The sequence below is a fragment of the Furipterus horrens genome, unplaced genomic scaffold, assembly GCF_987537825.1.
Source record: "Furipterus horrens unplaced genomic scaffold, mFurHor1.1.pri manual_scaffold_3, whole genome shotgun sequence".
NCBI classification, from domain to species: Eukaryota; Metazoa; Chordata; class Mammalia; order Chiroptera; family Furipteridae; genus Furipterus; species Furipterus horrens.
This window is the reverse complement of record NW_028327173.1, coordinates 95,177,261-95,204,796: the sequence shown is the minus strand read 5'-3', so window position 1 is coordinate 95,204,796 and position 27,536 is coordinate 95,177,261. Positions and strand designations below refer to the sequence as shown.

The 27,536-nt window shown below is 40.6% G+C and overlaps 1 protein-coding gene across 2 annotated transcripts in view; it reads left to right on the top strand.

Annotated features, from left to right (window-relative positions):
• Positions 1-15,458: 15,458 nt before the first annotated feature.
• RIPK1 (receptor interacting serine/threonine kinase 1) overlaps positions 15,459-27,536 on the top strand; it is a 41,814-nt gene continuing 29,736 nt past the window's right edge. The window contains exons 1-3 of one of the 2 annotated variants that reach the window (XM_090269894.1): positions 15,459-15,826; positions 23,308-23,531; positions 26,175-26,331. In XM_090269894.1, coding sequence (XP_090126020.1) covers positions 23,380-23,531; positions 26,175-26,331 — 309 coding nt within the window. In that variant the 5' untranslated portion in view covers positions 15,459-15,826; positions 23,308-23,379. The remainder of the gene's footprint in view (positions 15,827-23,307; positions 23,532-26,174; positions 26,332-27,536) is intronic. The other variant, XM_090269895.1, reaches the window with a different exon arrangement.

Here is a 27,536-nt window from a genome sequence, read left to right as displayed (position 1 = left end):
GTTGTCTATATATGTTCAGGTTATTCAAATATTTCTAAATCTTTACAGATTTTTTGTCCTTTGTCTATCCATTACTGACAGAAGTTGATTAAAATCTCAAACTATCACTGTGGCTCTGTTTCTTATTTTTTCCTGGCCAACATATTTTATGTTGTTAGGTACATACTGACTTAGAATTGTGATAAAATCCTGTTGATAGACCCCTTTATTGTTACACAATATCTCTTGTTTTAATTTCTTCTCTGTCTGGTATTAGAATAGTTATATTAATTTTTTTCTGGTTCGTGTTCACACTATATGTATTTTCTATTATTCTACTTTCAAAGTTTCTGTTCTTATATTTTAAATGTGGGTCTTTTTAACAGTGCATAGTTGGGTTTTGCACTTTTCCTCAGCATGACATCCTTTGTCTTTTAGCTGAAGTGTTTAAGCTATGTACATATAATATTATTATTTACAGAAGGGCATATTGCTATTTGCCTTTTATTTATCCCATCTGTCTTTGTTCCTTTATTTCCTTTTCTTTGCATGATTTTGGATTATTAAGATGTTTTGTATTATTCCATCTTCCCTGTATTAGCTTTTTACTTATACATTTTAATATTAATCTTGCAGAAATCATACTATTACTTTGAGATATGTAGAGCACAAATTAGTATTTTTACAATTGCACAAACAATGCTATAAACTAAAGACAGTGTAATTTCACTTGGTCACATCTTGCCCTTTTGTACAATTATCATATATTTCATTTCTACATATGTTTTAAAGCCTACAAGGCATCATCATTATTATTGCTTTACACATTCAACATTTATTTATCCACATTTCCCCATTTCAAGTATGTTTTATTTTTCTTTGTCATTCTGAGTTCTCTCTGAAATCATTTTCTTTCAGCCAATAAAACTCCCTTTACTATTTTTTGTAATGCAGCTTCTCTGGCAAAAAAATTTCTAAGTTTTTTTTTTTTTTTTTTAACGGGGAGGGGGCTATTTTGCTTTAATTTTGAAGGATATTTTAGCTAGTCATAAAATTTTAGGTTGGAATTTATTTATTTCTCTCTCAGCACATTAAAGGTGACAATTTATTGGCTTCAATTTCTGTTAAAAAGAAATCAGTTATTTGTATTGCTGTTGCCATCTCGAAAGTAATAGGTCTTTTCTCTCCAGCTGTTTTTAAGATTTTCTTTTTGCCTTTTTTCAACTGATTATTCTGTGTCTGGGTGTGATTGTTCTGTATTTATTCTGTATGGGTTTGTAAATTTTCTTTAATGTGTTGTTTAATGCTTTTCATTCAATTTTTTAAAACTCTGACCAGTAATTTTTCATGTATGTCTCCAATTCTCTCCCTCTGGTATTTCAATAGCACAAATATTTGATATTTTCATGTTCCATGTGTTTCTCATCCTCTTTTCTTTCTAGTTACATCTATTTTTCTTGCTGTTCTTCACTCTGAATATATTTTTACTGACCCCTCTTCCAGTTCACTAATCCTTCATTTTTATCTGCTTTTTAAACCCATCCATTTGTTTTCTTAATTTCAAGTATAATATATTTCAGGTTCTAGAAGCTCCATTTGACTTTCTTTAAACAGCTTTCAGACTTCTGGTGAGGTTTTTTAAATTATTTCATCAATTTTGTTTAAATTTTTTGTCAATTATTTTAAGTCCTTGTCTATTTCCAGTGGTACTATTTCTCTTGTCTTTTCTTCTCGTTTTTAAAAATAATTTCTATTTTTAGCACGTATCATACTTTTTATTGGATGCCAGACACTATGAGAAAATGTAGAGATGCAGAATGATGTTTTTGTTCAAAAAGGGCTAAGTTTCTTCTGGCAAACAAATAGTTTACTAGCAAATTACTGTGGTCCTATTTCAGGTGGCTTAGAGCTGGGCTTGTGAGAGCTGTGCTATTTATTGTGCCTCTGTTCTTGAGTCATGTTCTTACTTTGAGGACATTGCTATGGACTGTATTTTGGCCCCCACCCCAAATTCTTACATTGACACCTTAACCCCCAGTGTGCTGATATTTGTAAATACGACCTTCCACAGGTAATTAGGTTCAGATAAGGCTGTGAGGATGAAACCCTCATGATGGGATGTGTGCCTTTATAAAAAGACATACCATATAACTTTCTTGTTCTCCACACATGAACACAGAAGAGATCACGTGAATGTACAGGAGGTGTTGGCCACCTACAAGCCAGGAAGAGGCCTAATCAGAAGCTAGCTATGATGGCATCCTGATCTCAAACTTCTAGCCTCAAAAACAGAGAAAATAAATGTGTGTGGTTTCACCTACCCAGTCTAGGCAGGTTAAGACAGGCATGGTCCTGACTCATAAGGCCTGTCCCTTCTCTGAGATATCAATAGAAAAACTAGGGTGTTTTGCAGGGAGAGCCCTTCCAGCTTGGCAGCACTTGAACTCCAGCATCTATTTCCCTATTACTAAGAAGACAGAAAAAACTCTTCTCAGCTTTTTAGCCTCTGATCTGCTCTTGCCTATTGGATTTCTTGGAGTCTGTGCAGTTTAGTCATCAGCCAATAACTGGAGTGTACTTTCAATGGACAATTTTGGAGTTATTTCTCTTTAGTTGCCTCCTGAGATTTTTGCTTCTCAGGTTCCAGATTCTGACCTACACAACCAACAAGACTGCTACCTTCTGCTTAGGCTCTATTATCCTTTGCACAGAATTAGAAATGACCTCAGAGAAAAAGCTGTGGTGAATCAATATGGAGCTTACTTCATTCTTTTTCTTCTCAAAGACAGTAGCTTCTGCAGTCTTTCCTGTGTTAGTTGCTCTCCAATGCCTTCAAATAGTCATTTTACATATTTTGTTCACGTTCCATCATTGTTCTCAATGGAGGGATTCATTCTGTATGCTCTGTCAAGACCAGAATAGGAATCTCTCTACTCATATTCTAAGATTCAACCCAAGAGTGACTTCCCTTGTGAAGCCTTTCCTGATTCTCTTCCTCTTGAGTAGAATTATCCTCTCAAGTAGAACCTTTTCTTGTTGCCATAGCACCTGGCACATACCTCTATCATTCTCCCTTATTAAGTAACAATTTTATGGAACAATTGTCTTGCCAATGGACTGTGAAGTATCTTAGAATAAATAGGGGATCTTAATATTTTTTACACCACTTCCCCCTCCAATTATTGCCCTATTCATACCAATACCTTTACTGAAAAATTCCCTTTAAAAACCTAAGTAGACTTCCAGCCAAGATGGAGGCCTAGACAGACATGCTGGGTCTCCCTTCACAACTAAGAAGTAATACAACTATCTCAAAACTAGAGACAACCAGAAGTTCCAGAAAATCAAGCTGCATGGAAGTCCAACAAACAAAGATATAAGAAGAAATACTCATCCAGACAGGTAGAAGGGGCGGAGAGGATGTGGTGTGATGGCAGTGGCAGTGGCAGGCTGGCAGAAAGCACAATAACAAATTTAAAAAGTGGGGAGGGACACCTGGGGAGCGTTTTCAGCTCCTGACTGCACAGCTCAAGGTCTCAGCACCAGGGAAAATTGAGCCTCATTGCTTCTTCTTTTTTTTTCCCCCTAGCTTTTCTTTATTGATTATATTGTTACAATAGTTTCAATTTTCTGCCCTTTACTCCCCTCCACACAGCATCTCCCTCCCCCAGCAATCCCCCCCCAAGTCCATACCCATGGTTCGTAAAAAATAACTATCCCTCCCTCTCAGATATTAAGACCCTTTGTAATCTTGTAAAGGACAATGGGCGAAGGTCTCAAGCTCCTCTAGCTGCTTCAAGCTGGACATGGTCGTCATCCTACCTACCCTTGGGTCCAGAAATCCCTAATAAGAGTGGGGGTGTGGAGGGGAGGGTGGGCTTCCCACATGAGGAAGGATCGTGCAGACTCCAGGTCAGCTGGCTGTCTCTGGACAACGGCGTGCTTGGTTTAAGAGGCTGGCATCCTTGTTGTGTTCTGGGAGCAACAGATTTGGCGAAAAGGGTTAAAAGACATCATTCAATCCATAACTACTAGATGACAAAAGGCAGGGATTAATTTTTCAATGTTCCACATAGGAAAAAAAAAAAAAGAAAAAAAAAAAAGGGGCTTCTATGGAGGAAGGTGTGCTAGGCACATCTCACCTGCCGAAAACCCTTTTGCCCATTATAGTTTGGGCTGAGGGAAATAGTTTATGTTTCCCCCCTCTCAGACCTCTGGGTCCTTTCTGTCCAAGCCATTAGGATAGAAAAGAGAAACCAGTTTTAAAGTGAAGCCCACAGACCACCCCATTCTTCACCAACCCAGCCATTTAGTTCAGCCAAATCATTGAGTCTCAGGAGGCAGCGCTGCAGAGAGGATTAAGTGAGGATTATGCGTACAGACAATCACTCAGGTAATGCACTCATAGGCTTATGCCCTTTGAAAACAGAAAACACATGTTAATTTATGTAACATAACCCACAAACAAGTCTCTAAATCTGTAAGACTGTCTTATTGGGAAGACATCCAGTTGTAAGGCACTTGACATTCCACTTGTCTGCAACTTGAATCTCTTTGGTGATATCACAGACATGGTTTAATTCTCAAGTGAAACCATATTTTAAATGAGAAGAAACTTTTAAGACAGTTAGCTGACCTACTTTACAGTCTACTACTGATCATTGTGATTTTCCTTGAATAATGATTTTTCTCCCGAAGATTACCCTCCTTGTCTTTAAAGGGACTACATTAAGTCCATTTTTAATTTATCCTGTTCATTTGCATAAACATAACAAGAGCAGCAAATGATCACTTATGAACTTTAGTTCTGCTTTGCTAGAACTTACCCAAGGAACATTTAGGGTGACCCTCAGTCTGCTCTTCAGGGCACAGAAGCTGGGCCACATACCTGGCATTCATCCTTGCCTGTACACACCTGTCCTTTCCAAGTCTTTCTGGTTTTCCATTGTGCCTTAAGGTCCCTTCTAGTCATCTTTCAGGAAAACAACCTTCGTTCCTTCCCTGGAGAGATTGCTGTGGACCGCACAACCAACCATGGTAGCAGGCCTTTTATCTCGCGGGCTTTTATTACCTTTGAAAGTCATTCCCAGTTCCTCAGGGCTTTTTGGTAACAACTTGAGCCCAAGTATGTCTCCTTTAGGCTTGACATTCCAGTCAAAGACTTGGTAAAAAAAAAAAAAGAACCTCTATTAACAACTGGTCTTATTAGGTCTATGCAAAGAAACTTAAGTCATTACTTACTTGTTTAGAATGCCAAACTCTGGAGAGATCAAATAGGGAGAAAAATATACAACGTGAAGGAAAATCTTTGACCTAATATTCACTGAACTGGCATTTCCATTCTTCATATTTTCATTTTTCCCCCACTAAAAAAAAATTTTTTGTTTGTTTTTCCATTACAGTTGTCTCACTTTTTTCCCCCTCTTGCTTCCCTGTACCCTGCCCCTCCCTTCCCCCACATTCAGTCCCTACTCAGTTGCCCATGTCCGTGGGTCATTTATACATGTTCTTTTACTTGACACTTCCCCTTCTTACCCCCTTCTCTCCCTCCCCCCTCCCCCCTTGTTACTGTTAGTCTACTTCTTGTTTACATAGCTCTGGTTCAATTTTGCTCATTTGTTTGTGTTGTTCATTAGTTTCCTGTAATAGGTGACAGCATAAGGTATTTTTCTTTCATTGCCTGGGTTATTTCACTAAGCATTATTCTCTCTAGTTCCATCCATGTTGTTGCAAATGGTAGAAGTTCCTTCTTTCTTTCTGCTACATAGAACTCCATTGTGTAAATGTACCACAGTTTTTTGATCCACTCATCTACAGATGGCCACTTAGGTTGTTTCCAGCACTTGGTTATTGTAAATAGTGCTGCTATGAACATTGGAGTGCATAGGTTCTTTTGAATTGGTGTTTCAGGATTTTTCGGATATAATCCTAGCAATGGAATTGCTGGTTCAAAAGGCAGTTCCATTTTTAGTTTTTTGAGGAAATTCCAAACTGTTTTCCATAGTGGCTGCACCAGTCTGCATTGCCACCAGCAATGCACCAGGGTTCCCGTTTCTCCGCATCCTCTCCAGCACAAGTTGTTTGTTGATTTGTTGATTATGGCCATTCTGACTGGTGTGAGGTGGTATCTCATTGTGGTTTTTATTTGCATCTCTCTGATGGCTAGTGATGTTGAGCATACTTTCATATGTCTATGGGCCCTCGTTATGTCTTCTTTGGAGAAGTGTTTGTTCAGGTCCTTTGCCCGTTTTTTAATTGGGTTGTCTGTCTTCTTGGTGTTGAGTCGTATGAGTTCTTTATATATTTTGGGATCAATCCCTTGTCTGAGATGTCATTGGCGAATATATTTTCCCATATGGTTGGTTTTCTTTTCATCTTGCTGATGTTTTCTTTAGCTGAGTAGAAACTTTTTAGTTTGATGTAGTCCCATTTGTTTATTCTTTCCTTTATTTCCCTTGCCTTAGGAGATATATCAGTGCAAAAGTTGCGACGTGGGATATCTGAAATTTTCCTGCCTATTTTTTCCTCTAGGACTTTTATGGTATCACGGCTTACATTTAAGTCTTTGATCCATTTTGAGTTTATTCTGGTGTATGGTGTGAGCTGGTGGTCTAGTTTCATTTTTTTGCATGTCTCTGTCCAGTTCTCCCAACACCATTTGTTGAAGAGGCTCTTTTCACTCCATTTGATGTTCTTTCCCCCTTTGTCAAATATTAGTTGACCATATGAACCTGGGTTTATTTCTGGGCTCTCTATTCTGTTACATTGATCTATATGTCTGTTTTTATGCCAGTACCAGACTGTTTTGATTACCGTGGCCTTGTAGTATAGTTTGATATCAGGTATTGTGATTCCTCCTACTGTGTTCTTCCTCAAAATTGCTGTGGCTATTCGGGCTCTTTTTTGATTCCATATAAATTTTTGAAGTATTTGTTCTAGGTCTGTGAAATATATTGCTGGTATTTTAATAGGGATTGCATTGAATCTATAAATTGCTTTGGGAGTCTTTCAAAATTTTCCTTATATATTTGGGTGCTCCTAAGTTGGGTGCATATATATTTATAAGGGTTATATCTTCTTGATGGATTTTTCCCTTAAGTATTATGAAATGCCCTTCTTGGTCTCTTTTTATGGACTTTGCTGTGAAATCTGTTTTGTCTGATATAAGTATTGCTACCCCGGCTTTTTTTTCATGTCCATTTGCTTGAAATACTTTTTTCCATCCCTTTACTTTCAGTCTGTGTAGATCTTTTGCTCTAAGGTGGGTCTCTTGTAGACAGCATATATGTGGGTCATTCTTTCTAATCCATTCAGCTACCCTATGTCTTTTAATTGGAGCATTTAATCCATTTACATTTAAGGATAAGTACTTATTCATTGTCATTTTTCCCCTTTGTACTCGTGTTCTTCTCTGTCTCTCTCTGTTTCTTTATCTTCTTAGAGCAGACCCTGTAGCATCTCTTGCATTGCTGGTTTGGTGGAGATGTATTCTTTTAGCCTTCTTTTGTCTTGGAAGCTCCTTATTTCACCCTCCATTTTGAATGAGAGCTTTGCTGGGTATAGTATTCTAGGTTGTAGGTCTTTGTTTTTCATTGCTTGGAATATTTTTTGCCATTCCCTTCTGGCTTGTAGTGTTTCTGCTGAGAAATCTGATGATAGCCTTATTGGAGCTCCCTTGTATGTTATTACTTGTTTCTCTCTTGCTGCTTTTAGCATCCTCTCTTTGTCTTTGAATGTTGCCATTTTAATTATGATGTGTCTTGAGGTGGGCCTGTTGGGGTTCATCTTCATTGGGACCTTCTGTGCTTCCTGGACTTGCGTGACTCTTTCTCTCCTCATGTGAGGGAAGTTTTCTGTCATTAGTTCTTCAAAGAGGTTTACTATCCCTTGCTCTTCTTCTTCTCCTTCTGGAATTCCTATGATACGGATATTGTTACGTTTCATGTTGTCCTGCAGCTGTCTTAGAACCTCTTCAGTCTTGTTCAGTCTTTTTTCATTTTGTTGCATTGTCTGGGAGTTTTTGTGTACGTTGTCCTCCAGCTCGCTGATCCGATCTTCTGCTTCCTCTAGCCTGCTTTTTAATTCCTTCTACTGTGTTCTTCAATTCAGAGATCGTATTCTTCATTTCCTCCTGGCTATTATTGATAGCTTCTATGTCCTTTTTCATGCTCGTGTAATTCTCTGTGAGTTCCTTGTAGTTTTTCTGGAGTTCTTTGTAGTTTCCCTGGAGTTCTTTGTAGTTTCCGCTGAGCTCATTCAGCTTCTCCATAATCCATGTTTTGAATTCCATATCTGATAGTTTGCTCCCCTCTATTTCATTTAGCACTCTTTCTGGGGATTCTACCTTTCCTTTTGATGGGAGGTTGTTTCTCTGTCTCCCCATTTTTGTGACTCCTATTGTTTGTTGGTACTTCTTAGAATGATCTGCACTTCCTGGATCTGCCTCTGGTGGCGTCAGATCATGTACCAGTCTGGCCCTAGGCAGCCTGTTGGAGACTTCCAGGGATCTACTGCTGTTGTCTGTCTCCTTTAATTGTTAATCTATTCAATCTGTGATTAGCTGTCAGGCTTAAGGACCGTGGGTGTGGCAGCTTAATTCCTGTAGGCAGGGCTTTTGCTTCCCCTCAGGCTGACACCACTTCGAGGGGAATGGTCTACCCGCAGTACTGAGGATGAGTCAGCACTGGGACCCAGTCGGCTGTTCCTCCAGTTCTCCCCTCAAAGCCACCATGCCAAACTCTCCCCAAGTGTCTCCAGTCCTCTCTGCCTTCCCTCTGCTTGAGCCCAGGGTAAGTGGCCAAAATATTTTCGTATGTGATCCACTTAACAGTTCTTTTTCTCCAGCTGTTTCTCTCCGGCTAGCAAGAAATCCTGTGGCTTTTCGCTTTTCACAGCTGATACTATTTTACTTTCCACTCTGTTGCTGTAGGCTGGAAAGCCCAGCTGGGGGTTTAGACCCTGCCCTTCTCAGGGGGAATCCCCGGCTGCTGAGCTGTTTCTCAGTCCCTTCAGCAGCCACCCGTGTGAGCCCAGCTAGCCCTTCCACGTCTCCGCACTCCCTACTGGTCACGTTGTGATGTAGTGGCCTTTTCTGTCTCTCCGTGGTTATAAGACTTCTTTCCAGCTAGTGTTCGGTTGGTTATTCCAGATGATTTCTCCAAAATTAAGTTGTAAATCCAGACTGGTCCTGGGAGGAGGTTAGTGTAGCTTCCACTTACTCCTCCGCCATCTTGGATCTTGAGCCTCATTGCTTCTGACTGTGCAAACCAGTGGGGGTTGGGGCGGAGGAAGAAACTGCCAGCCTCTCAGCAGAGTCCACTTGTTCAAAGGGTCCCCATGATCCCAGAATGTCCACAGAGCCACCCACTCTGGAACGATAGCCAGGGCAACAGCTAAAGAGGCGCCAGTCCCATACGGTAGTGGGAGAAGTGCCTGGAAAAGGGGCAAGTGCTGAGCAAGTGGCATTGTTCCCTCTCAGACCCCTCCCCCACACACAGCACCAAAATGTGGCGAAAAGGATTGCCCTCTACTGATGAATACCTAAGGCTCCACCCCTTACAACGTAACAGGAGCAACAACTTTACCTAAGACACAGAGGCAAACAAACACAGGAGCCTCTCCAGATGAGGAGACAGAGAAGTATGGCCCAGAAGAGGGAATGGATCAAGGTTTCAGTGGGAGAACTAAGTGATGAGGAGATAGCCAACCTAACAGATGAAGAATTCAAAACACTGGTGATAAAGATGCTCACAGGCTTGACAGATATGCTTGAGTACAGCAAACGCATAAGGGAAGAAGTGAAGGCTATGCTAAGTGAAATGAAGAAAAATCCACACAAAACCAATGGTCAAGGGAAGGAAACCGGGGTTCAAATCAATGATTTGGAATATAAGAAAGAAAAATAAAACAGTCGACCAGTACAGAATGAGGAAACAAGAATTGAAAAGAATGAGGAGGGGCTTAGGAACCTCTGGGACAACTTTAAACGTGCCAACAACCAAATAATAGGGGTGCCAGAAGGAGAAGAGGAAGAGCAACAAATTGAAAGCTTATGTGAAAAAATAATGAAGGAAAACTCCCCAAATTTGGCAAAGGAAATAGACATACAAATCCAGGAAGCACAGAGTCCCAAACAAGCTAGACCCAAAGAGGACCACACCAAGACATAGTATAATTAAATGCCAAAGGTTCAAGATAGAGAATGTTAAAAGCAGCAAGAGAAAAGCAGGGAGTTACCCACAAAGGAGTGCCTATAAGACTCTCAGCTGATTTCTCAAAAGAATCTTTGCAGGCAAGAAGAGACTGGCAAGTGGTATTCAACGCGATGAAAAGCAAGAACCTACAACAAAGATTACTCTACCCAGCAAAGCTATCATTTAGAATGGAAGGGCAGACGAAGTGCTTCCCAGACAAGGTAAAGCTAAGAGTTCATTATCACCAAGTCATTATTATACACAATGTTAAAGGGACTTACTTAAGAAAAAGAAGATCAAAACTATGAACACTAAAATGACAAACACAACTATCAACAACTGAATATAAAAAATAAAAACAAAATCCAACTAATCAAACCAGAATAGTAACAGAATCATAGGTATAGGGATCATTTGGAGGGTTATAAGCTGGGAGGGGGAAAGGGGTGAAATGGGGAAATGGTGCAGGGATTAAGAAGCATAATTGATTGGTACAAAATAGACAGGGGGAAGTTAAGAATAATATAGGAAAGAGTGAAACCAAGGAACTTATACGCACGACCCGTGGACATGAACTACGGGGCTGGTATTGCTGGGGGAATGGGGGTACTGGGCAGAGGGGAACAAAGGGGAAAAATTGGAACTACTGTAACAATATAATAAAATGTACTAAAAATAAAAATAAAAACCTAACTATACTCACAGTCTCTCAGCTTTCTCATCTCCTCCAACATTTTCTTGAGTCTACTCCGATCACAACCACTAAAACTTACATTATTGTGGTCTTTGACAATTTCCAGGTTACCAAATCCAACAGTGAATCTCATTCTATCTTTCTTGACATATTAGCAGCATCTGACACAACCAATCACTCTCTTAAGAACCCCGCCCCCAACCCCGTGTCTCCCTATATTCCTGATGGTTGCTCTTGATCTCATCAACCTCCCTATACTGTAGGATATCAGGGTTCATTCCTAAGACCTCTTTTCTATCTACATTCTGTCCCTTGATATCTTGCTTCATAACTTTAGATACCATCCATATGTTCATGACATTCTAATTTACATTTTCGACCTGGACCCCTTCCTTGAACTCTATATTCATATACCCATCTGCCTACTTGACATCTCTACCTGCATGTTTAATAGGCATCTCAAATTAATATGTTCATACAGAGTTTGGTATTTTCACAAACTTGCTGTTCGCACCATTCAACTCTATCCTTCAAGTTATGCTCAGGATAAAAACTTTCCAGTTCTTTTATTTCCCACACCCTGTTTCTGATCTCTGAGCTAATCCTGTCACTTCCACCTTCATATTTTATCCAGAATCTGACAATTTCTCATTACCTCTATTTCTGTCACTCTCAACCAAGCCATCCTCATCCAGTCTGTATTATTGCAATAACCTCCATATTTGTCATACTGCTTTGCTCTTGTTCCTTTGCAGTATATTTTCAACTCAGCAGCCCAAGCGATCCTATTATGTAACTTAGAGCATGCTTCTCTTCTGCACGAAACCCTCCAATGACTCAATTCATTCAGAATAAAAGGCAAACTTCTTAAAATCATCTACAAGTCCTTACATAATCTTCCCTACTCGTTCTTACTTTTCTGACCTTATCCTATATTACTATGCTGTCTTGTTCCTTCCACAGGTAACGCCTCCCTCTGCTCCCACCTCTGAGCCTTTGCCCTTGTTCTTCCCTTTCTTTGCCCTGTATGCTTGTTCCCAGGATATCCCCATGACATACTTACGGCTTATTCTCCAACTTCCTTTAGTTGTTTACTCAAATATTACCTTTAGAGTGAGATTCTATTCATTTATTTATTTTACAGAGAAGGAAAGGGAGGGAGAAAGAGAGGACAACATCAATGTAAGAAAGAAACATCATTTGCCTTCAGTATGTGCCCTGACTGGCGACTGAACATGCAACCCCAGCATGTGACCTGATCAGGAAACGAACTAGAGAACTTTCAGTTTGCAAGATGACCCCCAACCGAGCCACACCAGCCAAGGCTACAGTGACTTCTTTCCTGGCCACTCCATCTAAAATTGTGATACACTACCCACACATTCATGAACATCTCCTATCCAACTTTGTGCTTTTTCTCTCTTAACACTCACTACTAACATATTACAGAGTTCATTCAGTCAGTGAGTCATTCATCTTCCCCATTAGAATTTAAGCTTCATAAGAGTAGAGATTTTTGATTTATTCACCACTGAGTCTTTTTTTATTGTTGTTCTATTACAGTTGTCCCAACAACTGAGTTTTTAGTACCTAAAATAGGTGCTATGTAAATATATATTTATTGAATGAATGCCTTTTTGTATCATTTGTACCTACCATCAGATACTCCTGTATCTAGTGTATACTTGGTATACAACAGTTAGAAATGATTGTTAAAATTACTAGGTACCCCTTTCATCATATATATGTAACTTTCTTACAGCAACTTTAGTTTCACAGCAAAAGCCAGTGGAAAGAACAGAACATTCCCACACATTCTAACCACATCCTCCAAACCCCCCAAAATCCATAGCGTCTCCCACCATCAACATCTTGCAGCAGTGTAGTACATTTAGTAACAATTAACCAATACTGACACATCATTATTAAGTCCATAATTCACATATGGTTTCACTCTATTGTATATTAATGAGTTTTGACAAATGTATAATGTACCCACCATTATAGTACCATACAGAATAATTTCATTGCCCTAAAATCCCCTCTGCTCCACCTATTCATCCATCCCTCCACACAAATTTGACAACCACGAGTTTTCTGTCTCCACAATTTTGCTTTCTTCAAAATGTTATATTGGGTTGTCCAGAAGTTTTTTTTTTTTTTTCTGTAAGATGGTCTTTAACTTCATTTGAAAAATTTTATTAGACTGTATTGTGAGAGCTGACATAACAGCTTGCATTTTAAAAAACGTATAAAAGTCAGCGATTTTTTGGTGTAGCCATTTTAATATTGAAAATATGCAACATTTTTGGCATATCATGCTTTATTATTTCAAGAATGGTAAAAACACAACTAAAACACAAAAAGATTTGGGCAGTGTATGGAGAAATGACTGATTGAACGCGTCAAAGGTGGCTTGCAAAGTTTTGTGCTGGAGATTTCTTGATGCACGATGCTCCATAGTCTGGTAGACCAGTTGAAGTTGATAGTGATCAAATCAAGACATTAACTGAGAACAATCAATGTTAATGCCATATGGGAGACAACTGACACATCCAAAATATCCAAATCAATGAAGTTATTGGTGAAAATGAAAATTGTGTCTTTTATTTTACAAAAAAAAACCATACGGACTTTATATGAGCCTTTTCAGATTGTCTTTTTTCACTTAGAAATAAGCGTTTAAGGTTCCTCCATCTTTTTGTGGCTTGATAGCACAGTTCTTTTTAGCACTGAGTAATATTTGACTTGCCCCTGGCTGGTTTGGCTCAGTGGATTGAGCGTCGGCCTGCGAGCTAAGTGTCGCTGGTTCGATCTTCCAGTCAGGGCACATCAGAGAAGGAAAACTCTGACTCCAAAAAACCTCCGCTGCCTTGCGGCATACCTCTTCAGGGGAAAGGCTAAGGGAGTAAACCCCGACAGAAAATCCGGAGCCGGAGTCCCTAAGGCGGTTTGACGTTGTAGTCAACACCGGCAACTCCTGCGGCGCACCTGAAGCCAAGCTGTATTGACTCCGTCTTTCCCTTGCACCCTTCAGCTGCGAAGAGAGGGGGGTCTGCTGCATGGGCAACAGCAGACCCTCCATATCACCCTGCCCAGGCTCTGTAGCTTCAGCTTCACTGGAGAGGACACTCCAGCGTCATCGCAAGATGTTGATTCAACACGGGAGGAGACAGATACCGTGTCACTCCCGAGTCGGACTGCACAGCCATTCTCGGCTGTGCAGATAGACTCTTAAGAAGCTACACCATCGTCTCTCGAGACGGACGGCTGCCGACGACGACGAATATTTGACTCTAAGGGTGGACCACATTTTTTTTTTTTTCGGTATATTCACCTATTGAAGGCCAATCTTAGTTGCCTTCAAGTTTTGATAATTAGGAATAAAGGTGCTATAAACATTTATGTGCTGGCTTTTGTACAGACATAAGTTCTCAACTGGCTTAATACCAAGACATGTGGTTGCTGAATCGTGTGGTAAAACTTTTAGCTTTAAAAAAAAACAAAACTGTCAAACTTTCTTCCGAAGTAGCTGTACCAATTTGATTCACATGAACAATGAATGAGAGTCCCTGTTTTTCCATACCCTAATGTTTGATGTTGTCAGTATTTTGAACATTGGACATTCTAGTAAGTATGTAACAGTGGTATCCTCCCTCCCGGCCTTTTTTTTCTCTCAAATTTGCAATTCTCTATAATGGTGAGCATCTTTTTGGATGCTTACTTGTCATCTGTACCATCAGCTGTCTATTCCAATCTTTTGCCCATTTTCTCATTAGGTTGTTTTCTTAATTGTTGATTTTTAAGTTTTTAGTGTACAGTTGATCCTTAAACAAGAGGCGGGAATGTTGGGACGCCCACGACCAAAGCAAGTTGACCCTTCAAACACGAAAATACAGTTGACCCTTGAACGAGGTGGGTTTGAACTGCGTGGGTTCACTAAAAAACGGGATTTTTAAAACCCTCATTTAGTAAATGCACACAGCACAAAGTAAAGTTATTAAGGGCCAAATGTATTTTGAGTAATGCCTTATCAGATACATCTTTTGTAAATACTTTCTTCAAGTTTGTGGCTTCTCATTCACTTGAATATACCTTTTACAATATGTAATCATTGCAGTGTGTATAATTTGCTTTTTAATATAACACTATAGCAAGCATTTCCCATTTTGTCTCCCCAATTACCATTTTAAAGGACTGCAAAATAGTATCACGTTTCTCTCTCCACAGAGCCACAGACACGTATTACCCTCAATTTACAGGTGAAGAGACAAGAGAACGATGATTTGCCTAAGGGTCTAAGGTTGCTAAAAGAAGAGCTAAGTATCCCACCGCCTGGGTAACCCACCCAGCACCTTTCCCGGCCAAGCTGCATCTGCCCCCCGACCCTTGGCGAAGGTTTCTAGGACTAGATAACACTTCCTCTTTTTTTCTGGCCTCCCAACACACTCAGAGAACAGCCGGGATTCTCTGGCTGACAGACCTCGGGGTACGGGGCCCTGCCAGCCGGCCGAAGGGCGGGCACTCTCCCTGTCCTTCCCCTCCGCGGGGCAGGGGGTGGAGGCAGAAGGAGCAGTCCACGCCCCGCTGCCCTCCGTGAGCTCACTCACTCGACGCACTGACGGCGCAGACGTCGGACCCGACTCCGTAGAGCGGGGGTCCAGGCCCACACTTCCAGGTGCCGAGCGCGCTGTCCTACCAGCGTGAGGGAGCGCGGGCCACGCGGCTGGACGCGCGCCGCACGGCGGGGCCCACGGAACTGGGCGCGGTGAGCGCGGGGAGGCCACTGCGGCGTGGTCTCTCGGAGCCCGCCGAGCTCGGTCCCTGTTGACTCCGTCAGGCTCCGGCGTCCTTCCTCAGCCCGCCCCTGAGAGGCTGCCGCGAAGTCGGAGTAATTCCTGATCTCCGCAGCTGTTTCTCCCGTCACCGGGACTTGGGGAAGTTCGCCGCAGAAGCGAAAGTAAATAACTCTCTTGGGTGCGTTTGCGCGGGGACACTGGGGGCAGCAGCCAAGTTCGCCTAGCTTCCGAGCGGGGGCGGGGCTTCCGGTGCGTCATTGGGGCGATGGGCGGAGACGATGTGCCCCAAGTCGGGCGGCGAGTGGCCAGTCGTTTGGTGGGCTGGGCCCATGGTGTCCCCGGAAGTTCGACTGAGTGAACCTGTCTTCTTGGAAGTCTGGTGGTGGGTTCAGTTACCTCTGCTCCTTCCTGCTCGGGAAGACTAGGCAGGCGGAAGCTTTTGTACTCAGTATTAAAATCCAGGACCTTCCAGCTAAAGGATCCTGACTTTACTGTGTTTCGAAGCGAGGTGGGAGGACGAAAGAAAACAGGCAATACTATCTAGTCTTAGAAACCTCCTCCAGAGTACCCGGAAGTCTGGCGCAGAATTGCTGACTGTCCAGGGCTCAGCCGCTCTTCTGTTCGTCAGAGCATTAGTGTAAATCAGCACGAAGGCGGAAACCTGTTGAGGGGCCGCGATAGCGGTGTGACGTTGGAACAGACCCTTCGTTTTTGTTATTTTAGTAGGAATAATAGGTTTTCATTGCAGTTTCAGTAAGTTACAGTTGTGTTACGTTGTTGCCGTAATAGGGTTAGTAGGTGTCTCTGGCTGGGACTTCTTACCAACCCTTGAAAGGACCTTTTAGTGGCCCTTGTGGCTGCAGCGGGTTGCAAACGCAGTCAAAAGCATTTCCACATAATCTTAGACGTGAGCTAAAATGGGAAAGAAGGGTCAACAGCCACACTGGCAAAAGGGACAGTTGTCATAACCCTAGGAGGCTTTGTCAGTGGTCAGTGGCATTTGCTTCTATGAAGTGCTACAAAATCTCTTCAGGGTTTTGAAGAGTATTAGCTCCGTCCATCTAAGCATTTGACAAAAACCCATAAAGAGTGTCTGTGTGGTGGGGGGGGGTGTTCATTTCTTTGTGTCTTGCTGATAGTTTGTATTCCTTGCTCAGATCTCTTGTTTATTTTGGACAAAGCCTGAGACTGGTATAATCAACCAACTTTGCGAAAGTCCTTTCTTCCCTGGTTTACACTTAAAGAAATCAAGGCTATAATAATGGAAGTTTGAGTGAAGAGTCAAAGGTTCAGTTCCAGGACCTGCCACTTTAGGTGAATCATTTAACTCCAAATTTTAGGTTCTTTATTTGTAAATTGCAATGATGAGACTAAAACCTATTTCACAGGATCATAATGTGCTAATGTACAAGGTGATTTGGTGAAACTTTCAGTCATATTTCTCGTTCATCATTTGGCTCTTCCTTGCTCAGAGCTCTTGTTCATCTGCTCAAAGAATCAAGTTGTATAATCAAAAAAACTTAAGAGAAGTCCACATTAGATACATGAGTAAAATCAGAGTCCTATTAGCAGGGAAAGGGGGCAGGGGGCAATAATAGGCAATCAACATTTTTGTCAGGCTCATTATGGTCATCATTGAATTGAAAAAAATTGTCCCCTACCACTGAAAGATAAATGTGAATATTTTTAAAGCCTTTAAAAAACTTTACTTGTGTATGCTATATACAGAATAGTGCATGGATCATAACTGTACAGCTCTATGTAGTATCACAAAGTAAACATTATCCAGATTAAGAATTAGAACATTGCTAGCACTCCTGAAACTGACCCCCATGCCTCCTCTCATTCACTACCTCCTGCCTCCCATCTAATAGTAACCACTACTCTTACTGTTAATATCATAAATCTGCCTATTTTGGGGGTATTATTTATTTGTTTTTTCCCCCGGTTTGATAGAGGTATAATTGACAAATATTTGAATATAGATCTGTATATTTTTATATATAGACTCACCCTGTCTTATAGATAATTTGTGGAATTTTTTGGAATTTTTAATCAATCTTGGGGGGGTTGAGATTTACTTCATTGCATCCCTGAATTAATATCCACTTATCCCATTAAAATTGACACAATTCCTTGAAATTAGGTGTCATTACATGATATAACAGGCCACTGTGCTTTCATTGATTATTGTTTAACATGGCTCTATAATGAGGTTTCTACCTGCCTGCATTCACTGTTTTTGTAACTCTTCAGTATTGTAAAGGGCAAAGTAACTGAGTCACCAGTAGAAAATAATTAGCAGCAAAGGACAAATGTAATCTTAAATTAGGAGGTCTCCAAGCCAGAGTTAACAGTATTAGCACACTTACAAGTCAGGAAGGGACATTCTGCAGCTTGGCACAAATGCCTCTGAGATCAAAGTGGGAAGATATTCATCACCAAACATAGGGAAATGGGAAAACGTAGCTAGACAGGCCAGCAAACAAGTTAGAGAAATTTCAAAGGACAGCTGGAGACAGACTATAACCAGATTACCCTTAGTTAATTACTACCCTCAGTTAATTTAGTTAATCGTGTTAGATTATAACTCCGGAGTATCCAGCATGGAAAAACAGAGAAGGAGGAAAGGGGGAGGAAAAAAGGGGGTTTACTCAGGTTAGGATAAAACAGCCTGCTCCGTTTTTTTGGCGCGCACCTTTGATATGGCTGCATCCGGAGCTACAAATCTGTGAATAAAACAACTGCCTTGGTTACTACTGAAGTCCTGTGTCCCAGTGTTTTATTTGTTAGTGTTTCTCACAGTATTTAAACCACTACAAGGCCTTCGTAAGATATCCAGTGCCTATAAAGTTGAATTGTTCACGGGGGAAAAAGAGTGAAAACAAAAGAAATCATTTGGAACAATAAAAAAGATGCATAAGATTAAGAAAGACCAGACTAAACCAGTAAACTGCAAGACTATAAGGAGAATTGACTTGGGATGAGAGCCATTGACTTGGGATGAGAGCCCACCTCACAAAGTGCAGCAGACCCACCTGGAGGTCTTCACCTGAGCTTCATCACGCTTGCTGGAGGCACTTCAAATCTTAGTTGTCTTGGCAAATTTGAGGAGGCAAGACCTGGGCTGAAGCAGAGATAACAAATACAACTCATAAAACTGAAGTTTTATACCAAGATGGGTATATTACAGAACATGGCTGTAATTCCTTCTGTTTCTTTATTTTGTGTGTATTTTTAAAATGTTTTTAAGCATTCACATATAACATCTTTTTTGAAACCTGCTAAATATATTTCAGAGTATGGATGGGCCATACTTTATTCTTTCCTCTGTATATGTAAATTGTTCTATATGCTTTTTATTCTTTGTAATGTTACTAGGAACATCCTTGTACATACATAATCTTTATCAGCATCTCTAATTTTATTCATAAGAATAAAGAACTTTGAGTGAAGGAATTATTTCCTTGAAAAAATAAATTTTAGCCTTGGCTGGGTGGCTCATTTGGTTGGAGCGTCATCCCATGCACCGAAAGTTTTGGGGTCGCTTTCTCTCCCTCTTCTTGTTGCTATAATCAATAAACATATTCTCTAGTGAGGATTTTTTAAAAATGTTTTTAAGTAGTTTTTATTATAAATGTAATTGTGTTTACTTTAGAAAATTTGTGGAATCTAATAAAAGTGTAAAGAGGGAAGTAAAAATCATCTGCCATCCATATATAATCCTTGCTAACATTTTGGTATCTTTTGTTATGTAGTTTTTTTGTACATATATATATGAAACTTACAGACTGCAATTTTGAATGGCCATATATTCCATTTTATGAATGTGCTATAATTCATTTAACTGGGTCCTTTATTTTGGGACAATTAAATAGTTCTTTTTAAAAAATGTTGATTTAATGATCAACTGCCACATGTCAGGTTCTGGGGACTGTGCAAGAGTTTCCTGCCTTCTATGAGCTTAATTAGAAATAATTATCAAATTACAGCTGTCTTAACTGTTTCAAAGGTGCTGTGAAAATGCCTGATGGGAACATTTAGGGTAGCTTCCCTGAAAATATGCGAAAAGCTGAGACCTGAAGGATGAGCAGCATCTAGCTAGGAGAGTGTACCCTAAAGAGGCTGCAGGGCAAGAGTAGGGTAAATTACCCTCATAAGGTGGGTTCTGTATGCTGCAGAGAATCTACAGGAAATGGAAAAGGAAGCCTAAAACAAATGCTAAAACACATGTTTTATTTTTTACACCCTACACCCACCCATTCTCATAAGGATTGGTCAGGAGAACTGCTGAGCAGAGTGCTCCCAGCTGCATGTTGCCATTCTCAAAGCCAGTCAATGGGATAAATGTGGATGAACGTAGGCAGCTGGGCCAACCATAGCCAGAGCCATGAAGCAGGCGACAAATGAGTTTTCAAATATTTTTTCTCATACTGTTCTGATGAGGCAGTCATTATTTCCTTTTCAAAATGAGAAAATAGAGGTCTGTGTAAAGTACCCAAGTCACAGGGCTAATAAATGACACGGCTAGAGTTCGTAGGAGAGAGAAAGTCCTGTTCTGATAGGTACACATGGTCAGGGAGGCAGGGCCTAGCCACAGCCTCTGTACAAAGTGTAGCCCATTGGATACCTGTGCCTGACTGCAGCGGGTCACACTGCACAGTTTTTTGAAACTTTTCCAGTTACTTTTATTTTTTAAAACTCATTCCCTCCAACATTTTATTATACAAAAATTCAAAGTGCAAAGTTAAAAAGCTTTTACTGTGAACTCACATATATCCACCAACTCTGGTCATTTCCCCCTTACTTTATCACATAACCATCCATCACTTACCCTTTCTCTATTCACCAGTCCATCTGCAAAGTAAATTGGCCTTATCAGTATACTTCCCCCTAAATATTTCAGTATGCATGCCATTAACTAGAGTTCAGTATGTTTACAGATTTTTCTTTTGATGTAAAATTTACATGCCATTTTTGAGTATTGAAAAATGCTTATACCTGTATAATCCTAACCCCCCACTGAGATGCTAGAACATTACCTTCCCCCTAGAGAGACCTGCCTTGCCTCATCCCAGTCAGTCCTTACCTTGTCCCCAGGCAGCCAGCATTCCTTTAACAACACGGATTAGTTTGACTGCTCTAGAACTTCATATAAATGAAGTTCTATAGTATATATTCTTTTCTTTAAGGCTTATTTTACTCAGCAGGATGTTTTTGTGACTCATTCACATTGTTGCATGTATTATTAGTAATTCATTTCTTTATTGCTGGGTAGTATTCCATTGTATGAATATATCAAAGTTTTTTTCTTTAACCCATTCTCTTATTGATGGACACCTGTTTACATTTTGGAGCTATTACCAATAAATCAACTATGAAAATTGCACAAGTCCTTTGGGACATATGCTTACATTTCTCGTGGCATTGGAATTGCTGGGTCATAGTGTAGGTATATGTTTAGTTTTATAAGAAACTGCCAGACCTTTCTCCAAAGTGGTTGTACAGTTTTATAGTCCCACCAACAGTGTATGGGAATTCCGGCTGTTTCATATCTTTTGCCAGTATTTGGTGGTGTCAGTCTTTTTAATTTTGAATATTCTGGTGGGTGTGTAGTAGTATCTCATTGTGCTGCCCCATGGATTTTTATTCATCATTTCAATTTAGGGAAACTGAGTGAATGGAGGAAAAGAATGAAGCAAGCAAATAGTTCTGTTTTGAGATTGTATACATTATATATTTTATAGCACTGATGTACTAAGTCTCCAAATCTTTTTCCTTTTTACATCTTCCTATTCTTTTGACATACTGCATTGTCCTTTTTATATTCTTTAATTTTTTTTCTTTTTTCATAGTTTTAGGCTAATCAGTAGTTTAATTACCTGAAATTCTTACAACAAACTGCTGTTTGTTGTACCTACATGAAAAAGTGCATGGTGAACTTTTTCTTTCTTGTTTTATAATTTTGGAAAGGGAGCTCATGTTAACTTAGTTCTTTATTTCTGGGAATTTTGTTTGGCCTGGCTTGATTGTATTTTGTTTGCTTTATTCTTATAATCCAGGGATGCCATCAGTCTGATTGCTTTATATGTAAAAGTTTTTAGTTTGAGGGATCCTGACTGTAAGAGGAGTGTAGATTCAAAGCTCAAATCTACTTAAGGACAGGCCCGAGGTTATGAATTTACCCGGAGACTTCTTTTATACCCTATGCTTAGTCTAAGACAAGTTTCTTTGCTAGTAGACTGCTTTTTTTTTCTAGTCCATCTTTTCACTGAAGGGTGAGAGAGACTCTGGGTCCCTCAGAATGGATGAAGAAACTACTCAGATACTCACCATCTGAGAAAAGAAGGGAGGGGCTTTTTCTGAGGAAAATCGCCCTTTCTTTATTAGACAGGGTTTTTATCTACTTTCTACATGCAGAAATGCATTAGAAAAACATGCAGCCCTTCACCAGATGGTTGAGAGTAAAAACAAAGGGAAATGCAGATCAATACAGGGTTGAAACGCCCAGGTATTTTACACAAGTTCAAAAACATTTCCTCTTACTTAATCGTTCTTTTTCACATTCTACTGACAAGAATTTGGAGCTATTCAGAGAAAAACAGAGCAGGTTCCCATTTCCTTAAAAGCCACTTTGCATTTCTATTCTACCTTTAAACCCGCCCCCCGCCAGAAGGTGGGATTCATAGCAAGCATGAAAGATAGAAACCATCCAGGATTCATAGCAAGCATGAAAGACAGAAACCATCCAGTTAAGACCCAGGTTCCTGTTTACCGGCCAGGCTGCACAAAGCGGTTGTCAAAGTCTTTTGAACCATGCCTGCCTGTCTCCCACAAAGGGTAGGGTAGCACATTGAGGGGTGCCACATTAAGGGGGGATCTTTCTCAACCGTCTCTTCTTGCGTCCCCTGACCTCAGCTCTTGCCCCTGTGTGGGCTTTAAACTTTGACCTCTGGGTGGTGAGGTTAGGAGTGCCTCAGAGAGCCACTGTTTTCACAGTTAGCTGCTATAACAAATTATAGACTGGGTGGCTTAAACAGTTCTGGAGGCTGGGAAGTCCGCCATCGAGGTGTCAGCAGATCCATGTGTGGCAAGGGCTCACTTCCTGAGCTGTTTCCTCATGGTCTCCTCACTTGGCAGAGAGAGAAAAAAACTCCATGTCTTGTATGAGGACACTAATCTCATCCTGAGGCCTCCACCTTCAGGATCTAGTTATCTTCCAAAGGCCCCACCTCCTAATACAATCACACTGAAGATAGGGCTTCAACATATGAATTTGGGCGTGGACATAAACATTCCATCCATTGCAGCTTCCATGTGGCCATGGCCCTGTGGCCAGCACCCTGTTTGTTTTCAGTCCCTGCAGTTCTTACTTAGCTGTGCATTGGAATGGGTGCTGTATCTTGTTTCCCTTCATACACAGGTCTTTGAAGCAGGAAGGGCTTTCAAAATTTTCTGGTCCTCTGTGTTGCCAGAAATGAAAATCTAAGGAATAAAAATTGTGGCCTTCTGTGATTCTTAGAAATATGAAAAAAAGTTCATCATTGAGACTGAGTCTATCCTCAGAAAATACAGGTACCCCTGGTTTTTTGAATAATGCATTATTTTTTTACACTGAGATACTTTCTTGTTTTCTTTACAGGTAACAGCTCTGAGGTGGAAAAAAAAGGGGTTGTATTTTTAAGCATTCCGAGCATTTGGAAGGAAACCAGACATGTCCTTGGATGACATTAAGATGAAATCTAGTGACTTCCTGGAGAAAGAGCATCTAGACAGCGGAGGCTTCGGACAGGTGTCTTTGTGTTTACACAGATCCCATGGACTCGTAATACTGAAAAAGGTGTACACAGGGCCGAAGCGCACGGAGTGAGTTGGGAACAGGGCGATGGATCAGATTGTGGGCTGGCAAAAGGAAACAATGATTGTGGAGGTGCAGGAGGGGGCAGTGGCCATAGGTGGCACAGGCTTTAGAATGAGACAGACCATGGCGTGTCGGTATGCATGCTTCATGTCCAATAACCCCTCAAGGCAGTTATTATCCATATATAGTCAATAAGGATTCTGAGGCTGATTACACTCGAGACCACAGTTTTTGTTGACTTAGATCTGACACTTGCTTTTGACTAACTTTTGGCATCTGAATCCAAAAAATGACCCCAGTTTTTCTCTGTCACGTCAACTTTTTAAGGTACAGGATACCCGCCCCTTGGTCCCCAAAATCATACAAAATATACATTCAAAGGAAAATAAAGAAAAAATTACCTGAATATACTGTTTATTTAGAGTTATTTTATTCATATAAAGGCTGGATATTATTACTGTAAGTGAAATTGTATACAAGTAGTAAGGTTCTGCTACCAAACATACATATTAAGGTATTTTATCTTTTCAAACAACAGGCTAGGAAATGCCAAAATGAGATACTTGAAACAGTCTCCTTCAGTTGGCAAAACTTTAACAAATTGCTTCATGAGACCCAGTTTTATGTGCAGAGGTGGGAATATAATGTTCTTTCCGTCAACAAGTGGCTCATGTAGAATGTTTGGATCACCAGGTTTGAGGTCAGATCTTGGAGGTCAGTTCAACTCCCCCAATGCTTCTCATTAGCTCTGCTGTCCCACATACACAGAAAAGTGGGATACTTGGTGTATCTGCGTTTCTGACCAAGAAGGAAGCAGGCCATTTTAAGGTCAACACTGATGATCCAATTGTGCTTGTGATATTGCAACAGATCAATTACTCTCTTTATGTCTTCATATTCTTCATGAAAACAAACTGAATGGCCAACTGGGACTGCACCAAATAAATTGCCATTGTGGAAGAGGACATACTTCAAGCTCCACTTTGAACTATCGATGAATAGTCATCATTCAGTTGCATTCTAGATTGGAATTCCCAATTCTTCCATTAAACCACATATGTTATGGCAATACACAAAGGCACCGTCACTTTGAAAGTACTGCAGAAATGCACTTTATCAAAAGTAGGATACCTTCGCTCCTTTTTCAAGCAATTTTTTCTCATGCAGTCTTGATGCTAGGAGTTCTGAAACCTTTTTGTATAGTCCCAAATCTTGTGCCAAATCTTCAATTTCAAAATCTTCATCATACTCCTGTTTTTCAAGACGGTAATTCAATGAAAACTGGCACTGGGCGTATAGCTGATGGTAGACTAGGATACTCTATTTTACATTTATTTTTCTTGTTATATCCTGACATTTTCACTATACAAAAGTAACAGTCACTTGAATGATCTTGGCTCTTGCCAAACCATAGGTATACCAAATGGCAATTTATCACGTATTCCCTTTGTCCACATCTGTAAACTCTCAACACACTGCTTGCACACCTTGTGAGGGGCTCAAGACTATCACCAAGTTTTACTTTAAAATATGCAAAATAGGCTTGCCTGACAAATGTGCTGATGTTTGTCCTTTGACTGGGAATGGTGGAACTGCCACAGATAGAACAAAATGAACCAGTGTTGTTTAGGCACTTAATGACGAGAAATAGCAGAGGCAGACATGATGTGAAGGAAAGAAAATAAGTTACATATGTAAATAAAAAAATAAATTCTGCTAACTCCTTGTATACAGACAAGAACTCGGGCTACACTTCAGAATAGGATTCACTATATAGAGCGGCACACAACCTCTCACCACACTGTCTCATGTGTAACTGAATAGCCTAGACAAGTATGAACCCGTCGCTGGTCTCCAGGGTCGTCCCCCACCCCTCCCCACTTGAGGGAGGTTTGCTCTCAGCCAATAGGAGAGCACTAATGCTTCCCTTGATCCAGGCTCGATCCAGCCTAGAATGGTCATATTAAGATAAGCCATAGAGAAAAACTTGACGTGATAGAAGAAAACTAACTGCAGTTTTCAAATCAGCATGCCTATTTAAGTCTAAAAGAGCTGAAAATTTGAACTCAATGGGAATTATTTTAGCATTGTTCCCCTGTGTTAATGAAAAGTTTACAGCTGGTAAATAATGAAAGAGAAATGAAGGGAAGGGAATAGAGGAAGGGAAGGAGATCAAGGTTGATGAGGAAGGCAATGAAAAGGAAATGGGAGGGGTCAGTGAAGATAGACTTGCTTCACATTTTTGGTAAGGACTAGTCCTAAGTATGGAAAAGAAAAAAAAAGTTGTTTATTAATTTGTGGTTCCAGGAGTGCTCTCTTTAAAACAAGTGGTAGTGTTGTTTTACTTCTTTCTCTTCTTGCCAGAGTGATTATGAGAGACTGCATTTTTTATTATACTGTCCAGCACAGTGTGTCACTGCTGCTCTTCATTTTCTGTTCACTCTTTGTTCACCAGTTTAACATTTCTTGACCACTCACCTGCAGTCACCACTCTGCCTTCTAAAACTTGTAATGAGTGCGTGGAAGAGATCAGTACATGAACAAGTAGTGATGTAAGCTCATGCCATAGGATGCCTTGAAGACGAGTACTGCATTTGTTGGGGGAACAAAGGGAAGAGGGGCTAACTCAGTACCTTTTCCTTCTACAGGTACAACGAGTCCCTCCTGGAGGAGGGCAGGATGATGCACAGGCTGAGACATGAACGGGTGGTGAAGCTGCTGGGCATCATCATAGAAGAGGGCAACTACTGTCTCGTGATTGAGTACATGGAAAAGGGCAACCTGATGCACGTGCTGAAAGCTGAGGTACAGGGGCCTTTGCCACACCAGGAACAGGCACGGTGACTTGAGTGCACTTGCCTGTTCGGGTTATTACTTCATGTTCTTTTGTAGCTTGTTGGTGTAAAATAATCCTTTGGTGAATTCCTAGATATTTTGGATTTTCTGGTCAATCCCTCATTAAGTCCTCCTTGACTTTCCCTGCCCAGTGGATGGTCTTGCCCTTCTCTCAGTCCCTGCAGACAGTTGTTCATGTCCCTTTTGCCAGTCACTCTAAGATCCACTATTCTGAGACAGGTCCTGTCTTCATGAAGCACATGATTTGATGTGGGGTATATGCCTAATGGATAACAATTAAATATTGATTGATTGATTAAAGAATGTATCCTATAGTGGCCTATATGAGAAGGAATATCAATGATTACACACAGATACCACTTAAGAAATGTATAGCTTAAATGTACAATATTAGAGCCAACAACACTGGATAAGTAAGACATAAAACAGGAAAATAAAAAGTTTACCAAACCAAATAACTCAAAAGTATTTTTTAAAGTTTATGTATCTGTTAAGAACAAGACCTTGTGCTAGTTGCTCAGGAAGAAGTAGTAAATATACAAACAACTAAAAGGAGACAGACAGGTAAGGGATGTTTGATGTGTATGATGTTTTGATAGACAACCTCGTTGTGCACTACAGGAACACAGAGAGGCATACACCCTAGCATGGGGTCGATGGGAAAGGATTCCAGAAGGAGGATGCTTGAGCCAAAATCTGAAAGACAAGTAGGGGTTTTGAAGCAGAGAATTAGGGAGGAAGGGTCCCAGGCAGAGAGAGTGGCATGTGCAAAGGAGAGAGTATGCCAAATTTGGGACACTGCAAATAACTGGGTTTGGCAAAGCACAGATTGCCTGTGTGTGTGGCGGGGGGGGATGTGACTGTCTTTATGGCAAATGTTCCCCCTTTCCCCATTTTTCTCCCCTGACCTCACAACTGCTGAAGCTATGTCAGTTCTTCTTTTAAGTCACAGACATCTCTCACAAATGCCTGTGGGAAAGGTAAAATATAATCACTTCTACACATAGTATCATTTGATCAGATTGCTCTTCTCCCCAAAACTAAATCAGTTGCATCAAGAAGGCTTTCTAGGGATCAGGCAAAGATAAGGTGCACTAATTGGGGCTCAGGAAGAAAGTCAGGAGGAGGGAGAGAAGCAGAAAGAGAGATGAGAA